The 22,671-nt window shown below is 41.3% G+C and overlaps 1 protein-coding gene across 2 annotated transcripts; it reads right to left on the reverse strand.

Annotated features, from left to right (window-relative positions):
* Positions 1 to 1,017: 1,017 nt before the first annotated feature.
* LOC106700079 (protein sel-1 homolog 3-like) lies at positions 1,018 to 22,651 on the reverse strand. 2 transcript variants are annotated; one of them, XM_023340156.1, is made up of 24 exons: positions 22,459 to 22,651; positions 18,915 to 19,421; positions 17,850 to 17,976; positions 17,199 to 17,320; positions 16,899 to 17,014; positions 16,570 to 16,619; positions 14,854 to 14,977; positions 14,620 to 14,758; positions 14,341 to 14,487; positions 14,055 to 14,260; positions 12,765 to 12,944; positions 9,318 to 9,440; positions 8,991 to 9,131; positions 8,792 to 8,854; positions 8,527 to 8,703; positions 8,296 to 8,423; positions 6,377 to 6,460; positions 6,183 to 6,264; positions 5,843 to 5,918; positions 5,619 to 5,740; positions 5,310 to 5,431; positions 4,268 to 4,382; positions 1,606 to 1,669; positions 1,018 to 1,450 (listed from the first exon to the last, which is right to left on the reverse strand). In XM_023340156.1, the coding sequence occupies exons 1-24, from the start codon at positions 22,544 to 22,546 to the stop codon at positions 1,212 to 1,214; spliced, it is 3,342 nt and encodes a 1,113-aa protein (XP_023195924.1). In that variant the 5' UTR covers positions 22,547 to 22,651; the 3' UTR covers positions 1,018 to 1,211. The 2 variants fall into 2 exon arrangements, with proteins under 2 accessions (XP_023195924.1, XP_023195923.1); XM_023340155.1 differs by having other exon boundaries at positions 18,915 to 19,425.
* Positions 22,652 to 22,671: the final 20 nt, after the last annotated feature.

Raw genomic sequence — 22,671 nt, forward strand, 5'->3', positions numbered from 1 at the left:
AACTGTTAGAAGAAGTGACACGCTCCGTCCCTTGTGCTGGCTGGCAGGCACAACAACAAAATTACAGAGCATTTCCCGTTGCATTTGTTTTACTGACACACTGGATTAACAGATATGGTTTGTTTTACCAGCCCTGGCAAAAACACAAAATCTTTACCAAGTGGTTTTGCTGTTTGTTTCTTACTGCAAACATCTTGGTACACTTGAAATGAGACAAAACTGGCTTACAAGAAGCTTTTCAGGAAGACGTAGGAGCTTGTTTTAACACATTAATATTTTTATTCCACTGACGGATTTTTTTCACTTATAACGAGACATTTTTTCCCCCCCATGTTTAAGTGAAAAAAAATCTGCCAGTGGAACTCTTACCTTTTAAAATCAATATTAAGGAATTATTGACTATTGAATAAGCTCCATGAGTTGCTGAAATGTTTTTAAGTTAGTTTAGTCTTACTTCAAGTGTGCATATGCACTAGAAAGTGGACCACTAGATTTTGTTTTTGCAGTGTTGTCCAAAAAAAAACAAACAAACAACCCCCCCCCCACAAGATTGGTTTAAAAAAAAATAATCACCTGTTGCTATAGTTACCTTCATTTCCGGTCACTTATTACCAATGGGTACAGCAGGTATCTCCTTATCTTATTGACCCAAAGACACATAGACTGGGTCAATAAAGAAAAATGGGAAATTCCAGCGTTGGGGTTTCAGACCAAACATCAGGTATTTGTGCCCCACATACTTTCTCCGTATATCCTTGTCTCCTGAGCAGCGTTTATCATCACTGATAGGACCAGGCGACAAGCCTTAATAGGTGACTCATTAGAACAAAGCTGGTAAAACATCTCCCCACATTATCATCTCTAAGGTTGAATCTTTTTTTTTTTTAATGCACAACTATTGACTTTATATCCGTTTCTGTCTTACATGCCCATGTACAAGAGAAGGTTCAAACTCCTGCCAAGCATTCACGCCATAAAAAAAATACAAGCAGCAACATGAACCCAGAGACACTTGACTGAACTCTGTGATAAGTGGTTTATTTTTCCATAAACATAAAACAGTTGATACTGCTACTGAGGAGACATTATCGGCCATCAGATAAAAGCTACTCTTTCATCATGACTCCCATCTTTATTATTACTTTTATTAAAAATGAGTCACACGAGTAGTTTTCCGAAATTTTTTCTTATTTTTTTCCCCTTTGGTGAGGTTATTGAGTGGCTGTGCTGGGAATGGACTGTTGGAGGAGATGATAGAGCAGCGTGGTCCAGAAAGCAGTGAGGCATGCGCCCGATAGAGTCACGGCCAGATCGCCGGCCTGGCTCAGCCTCCGTCGCTCGTTCACGGTCAGCCATGAACTCCCCGCGGCTCTCCCCGGGTCGTCTGCCCGGTCCGCTTGGCTGACAGACGGCGTCCTCCTCCGTGGAGCAGATGCCCTGCTGCTCCGCTCTGTAACGCGCGTGCGCGCACGTACACAGGTAACAGAACATGACATGGAAAAAAAGAAAGAAAAAGAAGGAGAAGTAAATTAATAGGTGGGAAACGGTGCCATCTTGTGGTTACTGTTAGCAAGTGGCCGCATCAGTGAGCAAACGGCAACTTACCCAGACAGCCCTGCAACGACACGACGGCCACGAAGACAAATATGGAGACGATGGCGGCGTACGCCTGTGGAAAAGACACATTAGTGATTAAAATGTGCCGCGTTTTATCTCACACAACACTGCAAAAACACTAAAGCTCACCAAGTATTTTCTACCCAGTTTCCCCAAAAGCGGTTTGGTTCCTGTTGCCCTGAGCTTCCAAAGTTCAATTTAGCATATTTTTAATATAATTTTATTTACTTGTTTATTTTAATCTTGTCCTAATGAGGAGGATAAAGTATTTGAATCTTTTGTTTTATTAATGATTTTTAACATTTTAAAGTATTGAGCACCTAGCATCTTTGAATTATTTTAGATTTATTTTGTGTCGCTCAAAGTTTCCTGTAACTGTAATCGAATCTACCTAAAATCTACCTATTTTTACCTAGTGGTAAAAATATTATTGATTGATTGACTGACTAGTGCTAATATGTTAGTGCACCTGAAATAAGACAAAACTAACTTACAAGTAATCTTTCAGCAAGATTAGCTTGTTTTTGTGATTATTTCATTATTTCACTTAAAACATTGGAAAAATGTCTTGTTACAGGTGAAACAGTCTGCCAATGGAACAAGTACTTTTTTCATCAATATTAAGGAATTATTGATTCAAAACAAGCTAATATAGCTCGCTGAAAGGTTGCACTGAAAAAAACAACTGGTAATCCAACTTTAAAAAAAATAAGTTAATTTGCTACAAGTAATCAAATTAAGTTTTTCCAAGAAAATATATTAAGATTAAGTTTTTGTGTTAAACAAACGTAAGTAAAGTTTGACAAACTTCATTCAATTACTTGTAGCAAATTAACTCTTTCTAGGTTAGTTTTGTCTTATTTCAAGGGTGCCAAGATATTTGCACTAGAAACAAGATGAAGATTACTTGGTAAGATTTTGTGTTTTTGCGATGATAAAAACAAATCTGCAATGGATTTAATGTTGAATTTACAGCGACTTTCAAAAGAATTCAGACCCCTCAAAATTCTCCACCTCGCTGTAGAAAGGAGAGCACAAACCTTTATGTATTTTACTGGGGTTTTGTGTGATGGACCAATGCAAAGCGCCACGTCATTGTGAGGGGAAAAGAAAGTGACACGTTATTTTTGTTGCTCATTACTTTTTCCCAGATAGCTCAAGCTCAGACGGATTGGATGGAGCGTGTCTGTGAAAAGCAATTTTCAAGTCTTGCTGCAGATGGATATAGTTTGATCTAAACATTTCCAGTGTAGGAAGGTGGAAGACTTTGCAGGTTTTTGCAGTCTCACGTCTCGCTGTGCACCTTTTCTCCCTCAAGGTGACGCACAGTGTTAGGTTGTTACACAAACATAGCATGTAGGCTAAAGATAAGAACCGCGGTTTAATCTGACCAGAACGCCATCTTTTTACATGTTTGCTGTATCTCCTAGATGGCTTGTGGTAATATAAAAAGTCAGAGAAGACTTCTTGTTGCCTACAGTGATGCACTGAGAGTAGTCCTGGAGAGACCAAGATGGGTCAAGGCAAGCACTCTGCAGGCCGTGCTTCTGATGTATTAGTTTATATGCAGTTTAAATGGATCTGAAAATAAATTCCTCATGGTCTTAGTAAACCATGATAAATTGTTTATGCCAGTGGTCCCCAACCACCGGGCCAATTGGTACCGGGCCGCGCAAGAAATAATGAACTACTTCCGGATCTTTTATTTTGAAAATCCCGAACCGGATTTTACCGGTTACGTCTTGCGCGTCAAAATTGAGCCAACTTGCAGCAGAATGAGTAACAAAACAACATCGGATTACTGCGCGCGCTCCCCGCCCGGTCCGCAGCTAAATAGCGAAAGGCTGACCGGTCCGCGTGACTACAAAGGTTGGGGACCGCTGGTTTACCTTTGAGCTCGACACGATACCATTCACACCTGTGGAGACACTGGTACAGTTGTCTATTATTACATTTTGATTATGTAACTTTTAGATTGTAGATATGAGTATGTTTGGCTGTTATTTACGTTGTTCTTTTTCTTAGTTGGACCTTGAGCTGACTAGCTAGCTGGCTGTCTGGCTAGCTACCAAGCTGGCTATATAGCTAGCTATGTAGCTATGTGTCTATCAAGCTAGTTAGCTATCTCTTCTCTGAAGGTCTTGGTGAACGAACAGGATGTACATGTCAAGTGGAGTATTTGTGAAAGTGAATGTGTTGGGCTTCTCCTTGGCACCCAGACAGTAATTGTGACTGCTATACAAGAAATGGAAAAAAAAAGAAAGAAATTAAACAACTTGTATTTCTATATACAAGGTGTAATTCAGTCAGAGAAACAATCTTTACTAATTAAGCGACTTCTGAATGCCGTTGGCTGCACATTGTTTTAATTTGATGCATCAGCCACAGTTTTCAGACTGTGATCTGAAAACCATATAACATTTCCTTTTCACTTCACAACAATGTTTTATTCTAAGTTGGTCTGTCACACAAATCCCAATAATATACAATAGTGCAAGTACGAAAATGTGGATGGAGGAAAAAAAAAAAACACAAAGCATGGCTATAATTGAAACCTGAATTACTCTGAGATACAGTAGGACAAAAGCTTGAGGTGTGCTACTTTTCTATTCTTGCTGCGCGCAGCGTGTGACGGCTGTCTGATGCTCACCAAAAGGAGCTGTGCTCGGCTCTGAGTCACGCTCCTCCAGGCTCTTCCCATCTGGAGTCCGAGCAGAGCTACAGAACAGGGCGTAACGGCCTCATCATCCTCAATCTCCGCACATCTGAGCGACAAGACAAAACAGTGCGAGCTGTGTTACATCATCAGCTTCAATAAGTACAGACCTACCACGGCGCATTCGGGCCATGGCAGATGATGGGGGGAGGGAGGGATTTAAAAAAATCTCAGACATTTTGAGATGGAGCTCAGAAAGATTCTAGAAAAAAACATTAAAATTTCTGAGATTGAAGTTGAAATTTTTCTAGATAAGATGGATAAAAACAAGGACATTTTCTGAGCTTCAAAAGTCGAATATTTGTGAGAAAAAGCTCCGAAATTTTGAACATTTATGAAACTGTTCTAAATTCAGGAATTCTTAGATGAAATTCCTAAATGTATAAAAACACAGACATTTTTAGACTAATTTCTGTTTGCTTTTTGGGGGGGTTTTTTTTTTAGAAAAAAAACAAGGAACTTCTGACCTTCAAAAGTCAAACTGGAAAAAAAAAATCCAAAATTTTGAAAATTTTTGAAAATGTTCCAAACAAAATTTTTTTTTTTTATTAAACCCAGAAATTTTAGAGGAAGAACTTAGACATTTCATATTTACAAACGTCAACAAATATCCCAGGAAAAAAAAATTGAATAGTGTTTTTTTTTTTTTTTAAATACTCAAAACTCCAAATTTTAGATTAATCTAAAAAAAAATATTTGAAAATGTTTAGGAAGTTTCTGAATTTCAAAAGTTTAACATTTTTTGAATTTAGAAATTTTTCTACTTTTAAAATTAGAAATTTAGAAGTTTTTTCTTTTCTAGAAAATTTTTGAAACATAGACATATCTTTTTTTTCCAGAAAATTTCTGTGACTAATCTCAACATTTCAGAATGTTTTTGGCTGAAATGTACCTCTTCTCCCCCAACCCCCATCTCCAATGGCCTTACCACGCCGTCAGTCGCATTAGATAAGAGCAGAGCAGACACTTCCATTACCTGTTTAAAATCTTCTCCATCACAGCCTCCACTCCGTCGCCGCGTGACGCGTTGAAGAAGTCAAGGACGCTCCGTGGAAGGACGTGCCCCTTTTGAGCCAAAACGGCTAAATTGAACATTCCCTGCGAGCCGGTGTGGAAAAACAGAACGATAACGGTTCGGCTGATGGCTTATTCACTCAGAAAGTCTCCAAATAATAGCGGCGTGTAGCGCCGTTTGTTGTTTTTATTGCGCCGGGCCTCAAGCCTGTGGAAGTTTAATTAAGTTTATCATAGGGTGATGAGATTACAGCTCAAGTAAATCTGTCACCTGAGGGCTGCCCGCCAGAGCTGCTCTGCTATACATCGATACGGCCTGCTCAGCCAAGGATAATGAGTTCCCCCGTGTGCCGGCGGAGGAATAGTAGTAGTAGTCTCCTATTTCCAGCAGGGCTATAAAAAAAAAAAACAGACACATATTTGCTTGTTCAGTGACCAGACCGGCAGAGAACGAGACGGAGAGGTTGGAGCAAAAATGAAACGAGATGAACTCACTGGATGGATGAGGATCAGAGTTTAATATAGAGTGGTTGCGATATCTCCACCGACAGTCATAACCGACGCCCAGCTCCTTTTCGGTTGGGAGAGAGCAGAGCAATAACGAGGGCGTGTTATCAACCGCTAATAATTTCCCTCTGGGATAGTTCTCTTCATTTAGCGTGTGACTGGAATTGTGAGCGATTTGTCCATTAGCTACAATCACAAACTCCAATTATGATGCATTAAATGCGGAACTGAACCGGAGTCGGATTAAAAAGGCGGCGGCTGGAGCACCGGAGGAGGCAGGGGGGGAAACAGGTAAGGCAGGGGTGTGTGTGTGTGTGTCTGTGTGTACCTCACACAGGTGAGCGGCGTTACTCTGGGCTAAACCCAGGCCAGTTTCGGCGGCCAGGATGTACTTCACAAGCGCTTCCTCCCTGTTGGCGGCGCCGCACGGCGCAAAGACAGGAGACAAAGAGCGCAGATCAGAGGGAAAGGATTGCGTCAACACCAGAGAAATAAAAGTGAAAATAATTTTTTTTCCCTTACCAGGCTCCCTGGAGGTGGGCCTGAAGAGCCTCCCTCATCATGAATCCAAGGTGGCCATTCCATTTGCAGACGTTTTGCAGTAATCTGTGCGACGAGTTATATGAAAAATATGATTTATAACTCAGCAAAAAAGGATTCAAAAAAGCAAATCTGAATGTTTTTTTGTTTTTTTTATTGAGATTGCACGTGACAGACTAGCACAGCGTAGCGGACGATTGTGAAGCGGAAGGAAAACAAAGGAAAAAAAGAGTGCTCGCTTTTCCATTTTTTGTTCTCAACAAACTGTCATATGAATATAATTTCATCCCCCTCCAGTCAATATTGTTGTATAACCAGCTTTCACTGCAATCACAACAGCAATTCTTCTGGGGGTAACGTCTCTATCAGCGTTCCACTTCTGCAGACTGAAAATTGTGGACAGTTCCTCTTTGCAAAATATCTGCTCGTACCGTCACAGGCTGGTAGGAAACAATATTTAATTTCAGTCGGTGTATTTGTTGTTTTTTTTTTTTTTAAAGAAAACCTTGACACTTCAGTCAGATTGCAATGGGAGTGTCTATGAAAAGATTTTCTTTTGGCTTTAGAGCCTAGCTTTAACTTGCCCATCGTAGTTATGGCTGCACGTTTGTTTTCGTGTGGGCAGAAGATGAGTTTGGACCCATCCATGATGCTGCCACCACCATGCTTCATTGTGAAGCATGGGTTTCCCCGTCTCGCCTGTGTGCCGACTCCAGCCTCAACCTGAATGGATTTTGCTGGACAATCTCCATTTCTGGTGCACCAGTTCCTTTACCAAACGTTTTTCTCCTACTCGGTTTTCTATAAATGTGCCTGAATGCAGAACTCTGTGAGCAACCAGCTTATTTAGTGACAACGTTTCGATTGTGTTGCCTACTGACTCAGAGTGAGAGACCGTTTAAAAGCTCAGAAAAACTTTGCAGGTGTTTAGCCACTGGTGGCGTGACGTCATAAGTTTCTAACGTTTGGCTTTTTCCACAATGTTACCATATCTACTGTAGAGACACTGAACTTTGAGTTTTCATCAAATTTACAATAAGTAAAAGCTTGAAGTGTGTCAGCCCACGTTTGTTAAACTTAAGTGAGCAAAAAATTAAATATTTCATGGTATACTTGAATACACAGAGATGTACAGGTAATTCAGTCAAACTACTACTGATATCTGCTAGGCGACCTCTGATTCTTTGCACCAGTTACTACACTTCTTTCTTTAGGTCTTTGCGATGACACCAGGCTAAATACTGAAACGTCCCAATTCTCAGATTTTAATTGCTAATAAAAAGTTGTTGTTTTTTGGGGCTTTGTTTTTACTTCTACTTCACCGTCATATGATCATTTGTGTTGGTATATCGCCTATGAAATATGTTATTTTGTGATTGTTCCATATAACACAGTAGGAATGTAACAGGTAAACCTTTTATGGATGCAAACTCGACTAAAAACCCACCTGTTTAGGATTGAATTTGAAACGTAATCAATTACAAATTTATTGATGGAACCTGACTTAATGTCGTGTTTTGATTGTGGATTCTATGTTGCATTGTGTTTCTGTGTTTGATATGATGCAAAGCACTTTGAAATGCCTTGATGCTGAAATGTGCTATACAAATAAAATTTGATGTGATTGTAATATGAAATGTGAAAGGGCTCAGGGAGTAGATCAGTTCAAAAAGCAGCGGCAGCAGCAAACCTGCTCTTTGTCCACTCGCTGGGATTTGGTTCAACAGAACCTCTCTGTGTGCCAGACAACAATGCAGTGGCAACAGCTCATATTTTTAGATATGCAAATGCCGCGTTCTGACCTTGAATTAGCCGCCGTCACTGAAATTGGACGGCACCGAGCTGCAGGCTACAGCGCAGCGACCACGCTTCCTTCACCAAGCTAATGAAAAGCCCCTTACGTCACGGCCCTCTCCACGTCCGGAGAAACCCCCCGCAGGCTTCCTGTTGAAAGGTACCACGCCGCCTCCACCGACGCGGCCGCGTGGCCGAAGCGGGAGGCGTTCAGGAACTGCTCGAACGCGGCGCTCTGCGGATGGAGGCCAGAGACACGGAACAGAGAGAAGCAAGACGATTACATCTGGGCTGCGGAACTGATTGTAAAGGTCTGAAAATAAAAAATAAAAAAAAACCTCGTTCCTCCACGGCTTGTCTGGGTTTTCCCCGGTGAGATGATAAATTCCCAGGTTGAACATCCCATCATCGCTCCCATTCAGGGCGGCTTGTTCAAAGTATTTTGCCGCATTTCGGTGGTCCTTCAGCACAATCCCATGGTACCAGCCTAAGCCGTTCAGGGCATTAATTGAGCCCTGAAGCGTGTGGGGGGGAAACAGACAGCGGTTTTCACAGTGAGCTCCTATATGGAGTAAACACACCGATTGATTGCTGCTCCCTCACCATCGCAGCCGCTTTCTTCAGCAGCTGAAAACCTTGAGTGTAGTTTCTCTTCACTCCCTGGCCCTGAAGGAATCAACATCAATCAGCAAATCAATAAGTGTCAAAACAGCGGCGGTGAAACACACACACACACCCACACAGTCAAACAGTACTGTGTTCAATTCAGTCGTAAAATAAGGTCCTTATGATTTTACACGACCTTCATTAGCAGGATGGAGTAGTCGTAGACCGCCTCGGGATCCTTCATTTGCATGGCGCTCCTCTCAAACCACTTCACGGCGCTGGCGATGTCTTTGGAGACTCCGTTTTGTCCCCAGTAAAGCATTGTTCCCAGACGTCTCTAAAGTTAATAAGAGTTTTTATTATTCTGCTCTGGACGCCGACTCCACCACTGACCGCAGAGGAGACGTGACGCTCCCGCGCTTTTTATGCGCCTTTCTGCCGGACAGCCACACGGAACTCATTTGAGTAATGAATGCCGTGAATTTGGACTTCCGGGCGGGGCGCGTATGTAAGCCAAACGTACCTGAGACTCCAGGTCTCCCCTTTCCGCTTGGTACTGTAGATACCGAAAGACGTCGCTGGACTCGTCCGTCAGGGAGTTCAGATCGTCTTCGTTGCCCAAATAGATAAAGTGAGGCGTGTATTGCTGCGGGGAAGAGAAACACGGTGATTACGGTGGTTAAACTTGTTAAAGCACAAAGTGGGTTTTTGTTCATAATAAAACTTCCCCTGTAAACACTCACAGCCATTAGATGTGACACATCTCCCTCGCTGATTGCATCATTATCATTCATTAGGCAAATTTAATATCCAATCAGTGCGAATCAACCGCAGTGTTCAGTTGTCTGAGACACACACCTGGTCGGACGTTCAACATCAAGATCTACATCACACAGATTTTAGGCTTTTTCCAAAGCGGTTCGACTTTTCCTTTTTTTAAAGTTGAATGATGAAACAACCTATAGTTTTTGCAACTAATTCTAATTCTAGTTTTAAGAAATGGTTGGATTTCTTGTCTAATTATTTATCCCGCAACAAAGAGTATTTAAAATCCCCAATGAGTTTATCCAAAATTCTGGTTTCCTTTTATACCAAACATGGAGACGCAGCCTTAACTTTCTACGCACCACAAATCTGGAACAAAACACTGAGCTCCTTTAAATCAGGGCTAAAAACACACCTGTTTAGAGTTGCCTTTGATTAGTAGTAACAGAAAACATTGACCAACACATTTGACGTATATTGCTTGATGATGTTGATGATAGCATTCAATGTCCATTGCTTGTGTCACAATTGGCGACTTTATGATGTTTTCAAGCACTTTGAACTCCCGTGTCGCTGAAACGCGCTACCCAATCAAACCCGACTTACGCCAAAACGGAACAGCGACGTCAGAACGAGCCGATGAAACATGCGCGAACTAAACCACAAGCCGAAGGGTTCGCGGAAGTGCAGCGCTAAACAGAGACCCAGATGTGTCTTTAGATGCTTTGAATATTCATGATTTATTCCACAATTAGTTTCGAGCACAAAAATATCACTTCCTCTGAATAACGAGGACGGCGTGGTTTGTGTTAAGGAGAAAAGTTATTATGTTAGCTTAAATTTTGGAAAAGCATGGCTCTCCTTTTCCTCCTGTTAGCCGGGTCAAGCGGGGTTCTCCGTGAGCGTCCTGCAACCGCGTGCTGCTAAAACGAAACAACAACAAAACGTGTTGACGTCACAGATCACGGAGTTTTAATCTCATACAAAGCAATCGACAACAAAGTTGCAGAGATACAGAGATATGCATTTTCTCATAAAAATAAGACACACAAGGGAAGACACACGAAACACATAAGACAGACAAAGGCGCCCACGTGGAGTAAAAAAGATGGAAAAAAAACTCTCTCCTCTCCGGTGTTGACCTGAAACTATAAACCAAAAGGGTGTTTCCCTATTTAATATATGCAAAAAAGGCGTTCTGTTGTTTTGACCAATCAGAGACCTGGTTCAGCCTCGAAGGTGCTCTGTTTTTTGTCCAAGCAAATCGGAGGGAAACCCCCAGTCCTGCACGAATATCCCCCCCGCACCGAAGTCCTGTTATAAATCTCGCCGACTCTCCTGGAGTTTCTTCCTACCACATTCCAGCTGCCGTTTCCATGGAGATGCTAATTTTATGGCTTTTGTATGCTCTTAAACAAACAGTTGAAGGCGTCTGCTTGTCTCCTCGGGCCTCTTTCGAAGGGTCACACAAAGCCTGTTTTTTCAAATACGAGTGATTAACACATGTGGGAAGATTAAGTGTATTTTAGCATTAAATAATCATTTTCTTAGCATTTGGTCCGACTTGACTGACAGTTCTGCAGTCGCAACAAACATTGGTAAAGAGTTGAGCTCAGACTGACGTCCCTTTTTGAAAAATACACCTCTGCATTTCAGTGAGTTGTTGAAAACGTTTCTAAGAATAGATGGTTGTTGCACTTTGATCTGATTTTGTCCTTTGGGTCAAACTTTTAAATCCCTCTTTTTTTCTTATTATTATTATTCATCATTACTGTTTTCGTGCTCCATCGATTCCCCCGTTCAGGATGAAGCAGACAGCCGGGTCTCTCTGGTGTTTTCATACGCCTCTCTTCATTAGATGGAGCTTATTGAAATACTGGTAGAATAAACAGGAAATCAGAAGGAAGCAGGCTTTTCTCTCGTGGCGGGGCCTCTTATCTTCTGAGTGCTCTCTGGCATTCATCAAGACGGCTTGATTTCTAAATGAAGATTTAGAGCTCATCCATTCTCCCTTTTCCTGCAGCCTCCCCTCAGTCCAGCTGGCTGGACAAACAAACATGCAATTAATCATATTTTTAGAGTCGGTGCATTTTAGAAAAACCGCCGCCATGTGTGACGCACGTTTTATCTGCTGGGAACGGAAAAAAACTCCCTGTTATCGCTTTTGTATTTTCATTCTAACCGAGAGATGAGAAGCAGATCGATACTCATATCAATTTGAACGAGGGACGGGAAGTTTGGGTAAAGTTTAAACTGCATTAATCACATCTGCTTTGTTCATTAGGTGTCGAAACAAATGGCAATCGCCATTTGTTTCTTACAGGGTGTCACTTTGAAGTTGTGGTTTTCTTAAATTGGAGTGAAACGAACCGGCTGCTGGGTCTGGTTTTAGAAAGAGCTGACAGACTGACAGCAAAATCAATTTCATCTTCCTCCTGAAAAAGAAACAACAGCAATATGCAGAGAAAAGGCTGCGCTGACCCAAACAGGCCGGACTGCTCGGTCTAAATAACAAAATGATGAAATCGTAGGTCATTTCTACTAACGGCCACGGGTTATGATAGTTTTGGGTTTTTCATTCGAGTTTAGTTTTGTTCGGTTGTGACTTTCGTTGCGAGTTTTCATTCATTTTTAGAGTGGGATTGCTAGTTTTTATTAGTTCCTATTAGTTAAATATTGTTTTGTTCTTATTAGTTGTAGTAGTTAGTTTTTTCCTACGGTGGTTAATTTTTAGGTGCAAGATTCAAAGAGGTCAAGGAATTACATTATGATTATGCATACATCGACTGGGTAATGATTAATCAACAGATGATACGATTTTCAAAAGATGTATTCGATTATTGTTGAACAACCAGCTGACTCTGGAATTTTATCTCAACTTTTGCTGTAGCCATTTTGCGGACTAGTACCGTAAAATTCAGACAAACTGATGCAAACTGTTTAAAAGGCTAATAAATGGATTCATAAACACAAAGAACAAAGGATATTATATATATAATTTCAGTATATTTTAGTTAGTTGAATAAACACACAGTATAATTCCAGTTGGAGTTTTTCCCCAGTAATCACCGTTTTTACTTTATTCGTTAACGAAAATGTTTCCGCTTTTGTCATTTCGTTAGGTTCAGCTAGCTATGACCACCTTAGCAACGACAGCCTTTATCTTATAATGCTAACAGTTTAACAAAGTCGCAGCGATTGCTACCTTATGTTCATGTATTCGCGATCTGTCGATGCTGCTCTGCGAGCCGACGTTGGAGTAGTAGCCGTAGGCCACGTCTGAGTCTTGAGGAAAACCGTCGAGGCCGTGCGCGTGCTTGAACCCCGCGTGCATCAGGGCGAAACGGTCGTCACCAGCCGCACCAATCAAACTGTAGGCGTGACCCTGAAACAGATTGAACGTTGGGTGTAAAATCCACTCTTTCACAAGTAAGTGTAACACAGAAAGTTAAAGCTAAACTATTCATAGTTCATTTGTTGGGTACAAAACTTTAGTGCTTTTTATTGGGATTTACTTCAGCAGAGTAAGACAAAGTAGAGCAAGACTGTACAATGGAGGGAAAATGACACATGGTGTTTTACTTTTTTTTTTTTTTTGCAAAATATTTAGCTCCCTTCTTTCTCATACACCTAAATGAAATCAAGTTAACAGACAAAACCTTACTTAGTAGACAGAATCATGAAGACCAAGATCGTGGAGAAAGTTCAACAGAACATTTCACCAACTCAAATTTAAGACTTTTTAAAACCATTCTGAGTTACCTATATCATGACAGAAATGTACAAAAGAAAATCTCTTATGTTATACATAGTAATGCCAAACATTTTTAGCATCATACGGGTTGGCAACAGAAGTGAGCCGGTGGCGAAGACAAACATCGTCCAGCCACTGGGCGATAATTGTTGTCTGAGTCCCAAGGTGAGAAGAAGTAAGAGTAGAGGAAACAAAGAAAGAGAGAGAGAATTACAAGAAAACACCCTAGAAGTCTGCTTCTGCACCTGCAGAAAGCGAGAGAAAAAAGACCACAGAGAAAAACCTATTCAGGTACAACATCACTGAAAAGCACACATTACAAGTCAATACAAGATAGTGGCAACTGCAGCCCCAACATAGAGTTTATCTGAAATCACCTGAATCACAGTGAACATGAACTGAGTCAGTTTGACCAGGGTGAAAGGAATTTCTAACAGTTCTTGTAAAGGATGAACTGACGGTGGGGTAGAGGTTCACCTTCAAGAAGAACCGTGATGCTAAACGTGCAGACAGACTTGTAATGGTCTAGATCAAATCCTTATATCTCAAAATGGCCTAGTCTAAGTCCAGACCCGAATCTAAATATGTGGCGGTTTGAAAAGAAAATGTAAAAATTTAACTTAAATTTAAGAACATTTTGAAAATGATGCATCATTCCCTTCCACTTCACCGTAGAGCTCTACTTTGTGTTTGTCCTATTAGGTAAAATGCCAATGAAAACACAGTTGGCATGGATTTTACCTTTTCTTGATCGGCCGGGCGACCCAGGCCAGACAGGTAGATGGTGGCCAACAACAGAGATGCTCTGTGATTCCCAAAGCAGGAGGACGCCTGCAGCAGAACCATCGATTCGGACAGGATTTTTATCTGCTTCCCTTCCACAAGGAAGACGGCGCCAACCGTTAGCTCGAACAAAACGCTTCCGAGGCGCCTCACACCCAAACGTTCTGCCGGAACAGATCAACGCCGTGAGCGGCTGGATAAAAAGGTGTGCGTTTTCTTTACTTGGCATGCAAATCTCTGTCACCTCTCTGGATAATCTCCTCCACTCCTTGCAGGAAACGAAACAGTGTGGCGTGTTTCTGCTGCCTTTCCACGCTCCACATCTGCGTGCACACTGCCTCTCTGCTGTCAAACTGACCCCGGCGTCTCAGAGGGTTGTTAGAGCAGACAGCTGAAATAAAGGGGGGGAGAAGAAGACATTCCCTGGAGTGTTCGCGCCTTTAAAATCAGACTCACGCGAGGTGTTTCTCTGTAGATTGGCTGCAACGTCACGTTTTTAGGACATGTCAAAATAGTGTCTCACCTTCGTCGGTCGGGGACAGAAGGCGACTCTCGGCCACTTGGTGCAGAAAAGCTTTTGCCAACGTTCTCATTTCCTGACACGCCACCTGAGCCCTGTCCAGCTCCTGCGCTGTCGACATGGGGTGAAGCTGATTTCTTATCTGGAACATGAAAAGCAGTGGAAGTTAAGACAGGAACGGACAGTCGAGGAATGGAACAAACACCCGTTTGTGATTTGCGGAGTGGAAAATGTCACCTCGTCGGTTCCAAGACGATAATACTTGAAAGGCCCAAAGTAGCCGGCGAAGCCTGGCATGTATCTGCCTCCTCCAATCACAAAGTATCCGTCTGTGTCGTCGAAGTGGATACTGTTCCTAAATCTGAACGATTTTTAAAAGCATTTAAAGCTGTGCGTCCAAACTAAATAATGAGATACCAAACAGAATTTTCCCTCAGTGCCTTGCTAACGAAATCACACCCTCACCTTTCTGAAACAATGGGCAAACTCATTTTTTGCCAAAAGTTTTTTTTTTTTTTTTTTTTTACGTCAAGTAGAGGCAAGTAAACACTAGGATGATACAGTTTTCGAGTCCTTCCCATATCGGCTCAGCAGGGCCAAAAGGCCGGAGTCCACCCTGACGACTCTGATGGCTCAAATTAGCATCCCTTTTCAATTGTAAATGTGGTCGTTGACCGTCGGGCCAGAAGGTGGGAATGTGAATAGTCCATGTTGGGGGTGGGTATCTATGATACCTGCAGGAGATCAGGTCTCCTGTAGGTAGTGCTCTTCAGTTTAGTTTTGAAGCATACATGAAGTGTTTTTGGAGAGATGTGACCTTTTGCAGCTGATCCATGATGTTGTGCTGCATTATCCAGGTCATTTTGCCAAATGTACATAGAGTTTGCAAAACATACAATCTGTTTCAAGAAATGTGCAAAGGTTTTTCTAAAAGAAATTAGTAATGTTTCTCTTTGAAATAAAGCTATGTTATAGCTAGGTTATAATGATTTCATTGTGCTTGGGTGCGCCAGTAATGGCCTTATTTACGGAACAAAAGCGCCTGTTGAAAACAGCTAATACATTGGAACCTCAAACATTGTCCTGAGCCGTATGCAACGAAATTTCGTTCTTTATACACCCTGTGCATTGAAAATGACAACAAAGTCAGTCTAAGTCGAAGTCTAAGTCTATTGTGCAACTGTGAGATGCGTTGAGGCCATTACCAGGGTACTGATAAGGTAATGGCCCTATTTACAGAACAAAAGCACCTGCTAGAGAAAATCCTTCAGGCCAGTTGGACTATCGAAGCCGATATAGGTATACGTCAAAGTGGACTAACTCTAGCCATTCTAGTGTAAAAGGGACAACATTTTTGTGGTTTTGTTTTGTTTTTTTGGGTAAATCACTTGTGACAAATAATAACTTAGGCCGATATGAAGGTGAGGATATTTATGTTACCTACTGGAATTTTGTGTGACAGAGTAAAATGCTGAAGTGGAAGATTTTCTTTTTTTGATTCTTTTTTTTTTTTTAGAAAGACAAATCTGAAAAGTGTGGCATTAATGTACTTTAAAAGCCTCCCGAGTCAGTCCTTAGGTGCAGTGTTGGTTTTCCACCAGACATCGCTCTTTGAATTTTGTTCAATAAGCTCAATTTTGGCTTAACCTGGGCAAAGTAAAATACGTCATGTTGCTTTATTTTAACAACATGACGTTAGCGTGTGATTTTACGAATTTAGTGGTTGAGGAAGGCCTTGGGGCTTGGTTAGGGATGTCGGATTAAAGGGGGATGGACCCCTTTAATGCTAGGCACATTTTTCAGGAATGATTTGAGATTTTTTTCAAACCATAAGACATTTCATCTTCTTCACAATTATGTACCACACTGTGTTTGCGACAACATGACAAAGCTTAAGGGCAAAATTTGTGTTTTTTCCCCGTTGATTTACATAAACAAACTGGTTTTACTTACACGTATTCAAATCTGTGGCTCTTAGCGTCCCATGTTACGTTCAGCAGCACCTGAGAGTCCAACACAACAAGGTAAAAGCTCAGCATGAAAGCAAAAAAATAAAAAATAACTACTGAACTGTGGACAACTTCAAATTGAAAACACAGACTACAATTGCCTTGAATCTCCCAGTTGGAAAGAAACCATTGTTCAAGATCTTACAGCAGGAAACAAAGAGCCCGACCAGCAGACACGGCTCAGGAGGAAACGGATGATTGTGCTCGCTCAATTTCAGCTTCAATTCCTCCTCTGCCCACCCAAAACCGCATGTTGGTGCTTTTTTTTTTTACCTTGGAGTCCAGTATGTAACAGTCCAATCTAATCCATTTCCACAGGGGCAACATTAAGTGGGTTCGAAATGCCTCATCTTCCCCGGTTGTCAGGCGGGCCTGAATTATGATGTCTCCTGCACAGAAGATATGACAGTCATATATTTCGCCAGAGGAAATCCAAAGCTCTTTATTAATACATAACGCAGTCTGTTCCTGAGCCGCACGAAAACACACATCATCGCTCGCGCTCGTCTCCCGGCAGCCCGGGCCCCAGATCCTCCACGGCAGGATGTGTCCACACAAGCTGCTGTGACCCACCTGTTTCTGAGAGCTGCATCAGCACCGAGTCAAAGAGATGTTCCTTATCCACATGATGGATGATCCCGCAGTGCTTCTTCTGACACCACTTCAGCAGGTAGATCCACACAGAGAAAGCGGTGCTGGCAAAAACAAACAACAAGGCATGATTGGACAAATCATTTCTTCCACCCAGTCAGGCGTGAGGGTTGAATTTAAAAAAACTCTCTGCTTGTCTGCTAAAGAAAAAAAAAACGCCTGACCTTGCTTTCTTTCACTGACCGTAAATAAAAAGCTTATATGCTTGGGTGAAGAGGCTTGGCGGAGCTCATGAAGTCATTTAGAAAGATGGCGAATTACAAGCGAAAGCTGCGAGGGCTTTTTGACAGGAGCTGAAAGAGAAACAGCCACTGACCTGTGGCAGTCAACCTGCTGCTCTCAACACACACCGCTGCGTCAGACACACACCTGAAGCGAGCGTCTTTATGGTGTTTAACGTGTAAAAGAGAAAAAACGGCTCGCTTTTTTTTTTTTTCTTTTTTAAAGCATTTGGCACAATATGTGCAGACGCAGCACGGGGTGCCGAGGGGAGGTTCTGTCGCCTGCTGTGTGGGTGAACCTTGAGCAGAACAAAAGAATGAGGTAAATTAGGAGCCGCCGAGCGAAGCCCACCTGGGCTCGGTTACGGCGTGAAGACGGACTCTCTCCAGGGCGCCGCTGATGAAAGGCCGGAACCGGCGGACCACCCCGAAGCGCTCTCCGGTGCTGGCCAGGGGGAACTTCAGCAGATCTACCACATCTGTGCAGAAACAGCATTTTAAAGGCACAGTTAGGAACACACGGTCCAACGCAAACATCATTTGTTCCATTGCAAATTTTCTTCTACTTTTTTCTTTCTTTGTCACACTTAAATGTTTCAAAACATTTTTATACTACATGCAGAATAAATAGATTAGATTATTTATTGAAGGAAAAACTATCCAAACGAACCTCACCCTAATTGAAAATGCCTACTTTGCTAAATCTTGCCATTTCCTAGTCCGTTTTCACTTGGCTTACCAGCCTAACTGCTGCTAGGCCTGTAAAATCATTTAAATAAAGCCTGTTGACAACATGAAGTGGGTTAAAAGCCCTCAAAATGCTGCTTCATGCTCAGATCTAAAAACGTCCAGTGTAGACATCTGAGTGGATTATTTGGCTTGTTGTTAGGTAAAGATAATGGTAATTTTAATTCTTATAGCACATTTTCAGCAACAAGGCAATACAAAGTGCTTTATAGGAATTAAAAGGAAATACAAACAAAATAACAAACCAAAGAGCAAATCAAGAAAAAGAATCTAATGTTGGTCTGAAGTATGTACGCTAGGCGCTCCTGTTCAGGGTTGCTAAGTATCCTCTGGTCTAATTCCAATTTCTGGGTTGGAAGAACAGGAGTCGAAAATGTTGTTGCTAAGGGAGTTTTTCTGGATTCTAAGTTTGTTCTAATCCCTGTTCTGGGTCGATGGATAAGTAAGTGCTCTCTGGACTTTCTAAGTATGCTCAAAATTTGCAAAAGTAATGAGTACTCTTCAGTTTCTAAGTAATAATAAAAACTGTTGACATCTCCTGTGAACGTCAGTAGCTTCACTGTAAAACATTGCTGCTCAGAACAATGTCGACATCCTCAGTACTTGCTTTCCCCATCGTACCGGTAATGTATTAAGAGAAAACGACAGAGTGATTGAGGGTGTACACCACCTGTCTCATGTGGGCACTGATGGATCTTGTCGTTGGATGTCAGCCACTCGAGTTGAGCGGACCACGACGGGCACCCAGGGGCCGACCCCGGCCACAGCGAGAGCCGCACGACCCGCTGCACTTTATGAATTCCCGCCACGGAGCCAATTTCACCGCCTCCTTTCAAATCATCCAGCCAAGCTTGAAGTGTCACGTTCTGGGCGTCTGCCGCGCTCCCGTGGACATGGCGGCGGCGATGGGACACGGACGGAGGCAATCTGAGCAACACCCGCCGGACCCGGAGCGTTTGAGGTGTGCCGCTGATCCATTTCCTCCTGAAGACCACCAGATCCGTCTTCCTTAATGTTGACAGCACGACTTCCACCGCGAGCCGACACGGCCTGGAGCACCGATACCGCACACGGACCACTGAGCCATCTGCCACTTTGTCAGGGACCGAGTCGAACCCTATGAAACTGTCAGGTGCGGCGTCATCCCCGCGGGTCGAAACGCCTCGTAGCACAGACGCTGCCTGGGTGAAGTGAGGGGGGGGGGGATTAAATCAGTGTTATACAGAGAAAACAAAATGTTGTTTTTAAGTTATTCCACTTTAAGAAAGAAGACAAACTACACACTGGACCATCTGTTGCTGTATTCTGAGTCAGAATGACAAATTTGACTAGATCTGGGGCCATTTCCAGACTTCTCTCCATCTAACGATTATTTTAGCAAACGATTATTCTGACAATCGATTAATTGGATTAAAATATGGCCATATTCCTCCTCATTTAACCACTGAAGTCTTTTTTTTATACAATATAAGAAGATAAACATTTTATTGCCTAAAATGCATTAACAACTTTTGTTTTTTTTTTAGTTTGCGCATCATCATTTGTACCAAAGGAGGCATCTGGAGCGAAAAAAATACTTTCTCCATCAAGATGTGAAAAGATCAAGTCTTTCTGCTTGACTTGACATCCACACAGTTACCTGTTGATTTTTGAGTTGACCGATTAATACTTGGACAGCTAAAGGTGCTTAATAGGAAATCTTTTTATTTAGTTTTTTTTTTTTATCTTTGTTGATTCTCAAGGAAGTATCATTTACATGACCTCAGGCCTCTACATCACAAAACTAACTTCAATGTTTGAAATAAGGTGGAGAAGTAGACCATTACGTTATAACAGTCAAAACAAAAATGCAACTTCACTTCCCTGACAAAGACTATAAAGCAAGGAGTGAAAGAGAGAGTGAAAGAAAAATTAAAAAGAGAAAAAATTAAGTTAGAAATGTAAAAAGCAAACCACAAAAAGAAAGAATACACCAACGAAAAACATAGTACTAAATAATTATGAAGTATGTCTATCATAGGAGAGTGGATTATCGAGGAGATTTCATCAAGTTTGGTCTCTAGAAATGAAATCAGATCTTTTAAGTTTCACATAGCCACTGACAGAATTGTTCAGTCTTGTGATTGAGAGAGGCTGATATTTTTTCCATTTTATATATCTTAAATGTTATGTCGATCCAGTCGTCTAAAGTTGGTTTGTCTTGTGATAACCATTTTCTAGTAATGTCTTTCTTACTTGCTATTAAAAAAAATAGTCATCTGAAGCTTTTTGAAGCCTCTTGAGGAATTATGCCAAAATACCTAAGTTTGATCTCCAAAGGAATGTTCTGCTGGAAAATGTCTTGCAAGGCACTATTTATCTCTTTCCAGTAATCTTTTAGGATTGGGCAGTCCTAGAAGACACGATAATGGTTTGCGTTTTGATTTCTATTTTTTCTCCAACATGTAGGAGGATTCCCATCGTAGTGGCGTTTCTGAGCAGGTGTGATAAAAGAATCTTACCAGATTATTCCAGGAAATCTGTTTAAAACAGAATTTGAGCCAAGCGAAGTTATGCCAGTTATGCTTTTGTCTCGTATGCAAAATTTGTATTTTGCAATGTTGTGGCTTAATTACTGCCAACTACTGTATATTGTTCTCTCAGAAAACGGCCCTTCTTTGAGTCTGTATACGCCCTAAACAATCAATTACAAAATTAGTTTATTATCATGTCAATTATCGATTAATCACGATTAATCCAATTAATTGATTCAACCCTAGACATATCCTTCAACTTTAAAGATTGATCTATTTTGCTACAACTGTCCTTGCTTGCTCTAGCTCTCCACAAACAAAATAAAGCACAAGAACTCTATGAAGACTTTTAACTACAACTTCTAACTTTGTATCATGTCACAGTTTATATCAGTTTAAGTCTGTTATGGAATCGTGTTGAATATATGCATCAATTGGGTCTTGGTAAGCGTCTGCAACAAAAAACCTTCAAATAAATTCAAAATTTACTGCAGCATGTAGAGAAGAGTTTGTTTTTAGCAACACAAGTTGCATAAATCACCATTAACAGCTAAATATTAATGACTATTTTCTGTGATACATAAATATAGCAAATTGAATTTTTGCGGCTCTCTGAAGAACCGAAGCAAAGAGCGGCATCTTGTGTTGACCAGGTCTCCATGGCAACCATTTGTTATAATCTTCATCACTCTTGATTAAGGATTTTTTTAAAGCTGCTTTAGCCTGTCCTTCCCAACATAAACATATTTCTCTCTCTTCTAAAGGCTCAGGAAACATTATTAAAGGTCATGGCATCGTGAACTCACCAGGAGACTTTGGAAATCTCCACCAGAAAACTCAAAATAGGTCATTATTAGGTCTTTTTTTTAAAACAAATATTCAAAAAATATGGCCAAATCAACAGAAATCATTAACCAGTCACAAAACCAATCTTTCATCAGACATGCATGCCTTCTCTGGGTATTCCAGCTCCCTCCTGCAGGAGGAAGGATTTGATTTCTTCACCAAATATATGTGTTCAAAGAGCATTGTATTTTCATACAGATGTAATAAAAGATGCATCTATTTTAGGGCTTTTGATTCATCTTTACCTAGGATGAAAACAGACTTTGAGCAAAAATTGGACAAATTTATCCTGCAAACTAAGTTGATCAGATATCGACCAGTCATCACCTTGATAAAATAATGGCCTAAGTTATTTTTTAGCCAAAATTGACTTTGGCAAGAAAACCACCACCTCTTTATTTCCAAAATATGTTTTAGGCACAAAAAAATAAGTCACTTTTGACAAAAAATGACTTTGGCCATTATTTTAGGAAGGTAGTGACATTCAGCTGGGCTCTGACAGCAACTTCCTGTAGTGTAAAATAACACTGTGGACGGAGTGACAGTAAACCAACACATAATGAGGTCAAAACATATTAAAAGTTACGTTAAAAAAATCTTTTTTAAAGTCACAGAAAACATTTAGATTTAGGAATACCGACAGATTTAGGTGACTGTAAGGTGAGCTTATTATTCTTTAGTCACTTTCACATGTGTGTTTACTCACGACTGAATGTAATATTATTAAAATGAACAGTTCTGTTAAAGACGCTTTAAAGAACATAACATGTTTGTGAAGAAACTGATCAAACCTAATTATAGTTTCATATTCAACAGCTTAACGTCAGGGAGGTAAAGTGAGACAAAGAAGCTTACCAATAGGAAACAAGCAGTGAAAGCAAATCCAGGAACGCTGGTGTGAAACCAAGTCATTGTGAAAGGGGGTTAGAGCAAAGTGGGACATGAAAATAAATATTTAAACTTTCGGTTCATTGTTTCTCTAATAAGCAAACGTAGCTTCCTCTGGCTATCCGACACCTGCCGGTTGCGTCTCGGACAAACAGCAGTTGCGCGAGCACACGCCCCGCA

The sequence above is a fragment of the Xiphophorus maculatus genome, chromosome 9, assembly GCF_002775205.1.
Source record: "Xiphophorus maculatus strain JP 163 A chromosome 9, X_maculatus-5.0-male, whole genome shotgun sequence".
Taxonomy (NCBI): domain Eukaryota; kingdom Metazoa; phylum Chordata; class Actinopteri; order Cyprinodontiformes; family Poeciliidae; genus Xiphophorus; species Xiphophorus maculatus.

What these genes read in the sequence shown, in the direction of transcription:
- LOC106700079 (XM_023340156.1), bottom strand. Translation starts at nt 22,546, where the DNA reads ATGTCCCACTTTGCTCTAACCCCCTTTCACAATGACTTGGTTTCACAC. An exon ending in GTTACATACTGGACTCCAAG is followed by an intron (nt 16,620 to 16,898) that starts GTAAAAAAAAAA and finishes TTGGACTCTCAG; the next exon opens with GTGCTGCTGAACGTAACATG. An exon ending in ATGGAGAAGATTTTAAACAG is followed by an intron (nt 4,383 to 5,309) that starts GTAATGGAAGTG and finishes CTTGTCGCTCAG; the next exon opens with ATGTGCGGAGATTGAGGATG.